Source organism: Sinocyclocheilus rhinocerous, unplaced genomic scaffold (genome assembly GCF_001515625.1).
Source record: "Sinocyclocheilus rhinocerous isolate Xijiao unplaced genomic scaffold, SAMN03320098_v1.1 scaffold1270, whole genome shotgun sequence".
Lineage (NCBI taxonomy): Eukaryota > Metazoa > Chordata > Actinopteri > Cypriniformes > Cyprinidae > Sinocyclocheilus > Sinocyclocheilus rhinocerous.
In genome coordinates, this window is record NW_015665029.1 from 292,259 (window position 1) to 295,508 (window position 3,250).

Sequence of the window (3,250 nt, forward strand, 5' to 3'; positions counted from 1 at the left end):
AAATCAAAAATTAAGTTTTGATAGATTTAGAGTAAGACATTTACAAAATATCTTCATGAAACATGATCTTTACTTAATATCCTAATGATTTTTGGCATAAAAGAAAAATCTATAATTTTGACCCATACAATGTATTTTTGGCTATTGCTACAAATATACCCCAGCGACTTAAGACTGCTTTTGTGGTCCAGGGTCACATATATGGGACACCCCCACTCACGTACGGGACCCTGACCTGCACCTTTATGACATTAAGACTCAAATATTATTATAGTTAAATTAGAACTATAAAGTACCCAAAGTGCGTTAAAGCAGCAAATATACTGTATTTATCATTCACAACAATGCACTCAAATATACAGTACATAGGCCTAAATTTAAGATTTATTATTTGACTCGAAATGTCCACTCATTTGGATAACGCACATTTAATATAAACAAACTTAATCAACTTAATGCAATTTGTGAAACCAGCAAGATTTCTGCATTCAAAAAAAAAAAAAAATCATGGCATAGTTTATTATTAACTGCTTTCATCTATTTGATTGAATTTAATTAAGCATGCATTTATTGTTTCATATCGTTTAGAATCATCATAAATCTGTTCAATGTAAAAACAATTGGATTTATTGATTATAAATATATAAACCTGCTCAAATTCGTATCTGTTTCTTTATGCGTATGCATCAAATTGATTAGTTTATGTTAAAAATCCAAATGGATGTATATTTTATATGCAAATCTGAAATATTTTAAAATGGTGTATAGCAAAGTAACATGGTATTACCATCTGATCCATGACTGTACAACTATAGTATATTTTTCTAATAAGACAACAACAACAGCACAGGGGTCATGCGACCCTGGTTTGGACTTTGTTGCATTTTGAACACCTACCTTAACAATTCTGTTGTCCAGGGCTTTTGTGCGCTCCTCAAACTCCTCCCCGATGGTGAAATCGACCTCATAGTTTCTGAAGGTGCTGAGTGTTTTGGTCTCAAATTTGTCTCCGTTCTGCACAATGACCTTAGTCTGTTTGAGATGCACTGCGATCTTACGGGTGGCAAAGTCAATGTCTGTAGGGGAGGAATAGAATTATATATTATCCAAGAAGAATCTCAGCAGGCACCTTGATATCAATTTGACGTCAAATATTAGTCAAGACTTGATCAAGATGCTGTAACATCATTTTGAATTCAGTTTGGATGGCAATTTCTTCCAGTGTATATAAGAAGTTAATCCCACACTGAAATGGGTTTAATGTATATGTAGGCCAATATGTTTGATTCAATTTACATCGCAACAATGTCATGTCACGTCAGTTTGATTTACTTATTTGACTTGTTTTTGGACGTCACTTTTGATGTTAATTTCATGTCTTTTCAACATCAATTTCCACTGGGAATGTACTGAAAGTAACATCATTTTAAATTCAGTTTGGACGGCAATTTCTTCCAGTGGTTATTGGGTGAAAATAAGAAGTTAATCCCACACTGAAATGGGTTTAATGTATATGTAGGCCAATATGTTTGATTCAATTTACATCGCAACAATGTCATGTCAGGTCAGTTTGATTTACTTATTTGACTTGTTTTTGGACGTCAATTTTGATGTTAATTTTATGTCTTTTCAACATCAATTTCCACTGGGAATGTACTGAAAGGAGGTTTTGAAATCACTGGGACGCGGAAGAAACAGGGCCATATTTCATCTGTGATGCAACAGACTGACAGAAATGACCTCACACATATTCATACGCTGGGACAAAGGTGGCCGAAGTGTTCAGCTTCGCTCGTCTCCCACCTTTTATCAAAGCCACTGATAAGATACTATGACCTTGCATGAACTTTGATCCTGAAAAAGCAACCCATTTATTGATTCATTTCTTGCACAAGTAAAGATACTCAATGTTTTTTCTTCATTTAAATTAATTTATTAATTAACAAGGAATTCAGATTTATTTATTTTCCTCAAATTGCTATAACAGTCTGATCACCAATTTTATTACTATTTATGGAGCCTCGCACATGACATAAATAAATAAATAAATTGTGGCACGATTTACTAAATCGTTCCCTCGATGTTCTAAAACATGCACACGATTACTATTTCGTTCCCTCGATTTACTAAATCATTCCCTCGATTTCCTAAATCGTTCCCTCGATGTACTAAAACATGCACACGATTACTATTTCGTTCCCTCGATTTGCTAAATCGTGCGCAGAATTTACTAATTCGTTCTCTCGATTTATAAATAGTGTGCACGATTTAGCAAATCGAGGGAACGAAATACTATTTAATGACCTACTATTTTTTTTCCTGCATGCCATGTGCGGCGGGGGCTCCGTAACTATTAAGCACAATGAGTCCATGCAATTAAATCTGTTACAAAATGAATATTTTTCATGACTGAAATTTATGCAACCCCAGTGCATGCACGATGCATGAAACGTCTTACCCTTTTTTATTTTCAGGTTTATGGTTTTTCTATTTTATTTTATTGTTGTTAATGTTTATTTCAAGTAGCTAATGCATGTTTGTTATGATTTTAGTTGTAGTTAATTATAATAACCCATATAAAGTCTCTAATATTAAGTGAGTACATGCATTCAAATCTGTTGCAAAATGAATATTGACAGAATATGACATAAAAACTCTATTACTTTGGACTACATCGTCTTCTTTAACCCATTATTTTGCAACAATTGCACTATCATTTATACAGGGTTACAGTGAACTCTGTCCACTAAGAACAAGATAACTTACATGTAGATACAAGAACCCAATCTGCATCTCTGCTGTGTGAATGCTCCTGTTGATAACTATAGAATTCAGCAGTGTTGGGAGTAACGCATTACAAAAGTAATAATATTACAGTAGTATATTACGTTTAGCTGTAACGCAGTAATATAACGCATTACTAATAAAATTTGGGTAATATTATTACTCGTTACAATCTCAGTAACGCAAGTTACAACAACATATTACCGTACTAACACCGCAAAACAGCACCAGAGAAAAAATTCCGCGGGTAAAATAGTTTGTCTATCTTCTGTTGCTATTCAGTAATAGAAATCACATACCCAAAGCCTTCATGACATCCTCAAAGTTGTCATTGCTGACCATCTCCCACGTTCCATTGAAATCAGCCGGCATTGTGAAGCTGGATGTTGTGTGTATGTGTGTGAGAAGAGTAGAATGAGCGGCGCGTGTGATCAGATGAACCGTAAGGAACAGAGTTCTTTTGATA

General features: G+C 34.2%; 1 protein-coding gene across 1 annotated transcript in view; it reads right to left on the bottom strand.

Moving 5' to 3' along the window:
* rbp2a (retinol binding protein 2a, cellular) overlaps positions 1-3,250 on the bottom strand; it is a 4,778-nt gene extending 1,528 nt beyond the window's left edge. Inside the window, exons 1-2 of the mRNA XM_016541943.1 lie at positions 3,084-3,250; positions 898-1,076 (exon numbers count right to left, since the gene is read on the bottom strand). Coding sequence (XP_016397429.1) covers positions 898-1,076; positions 3,084-3,156 — 252 coding nt within the window. The 5' untranslated portion in view covers positions 3,157-3,250. The remainder of the gene's footprint in view (positions 1-897; positions 1,077-3,083) is intronic.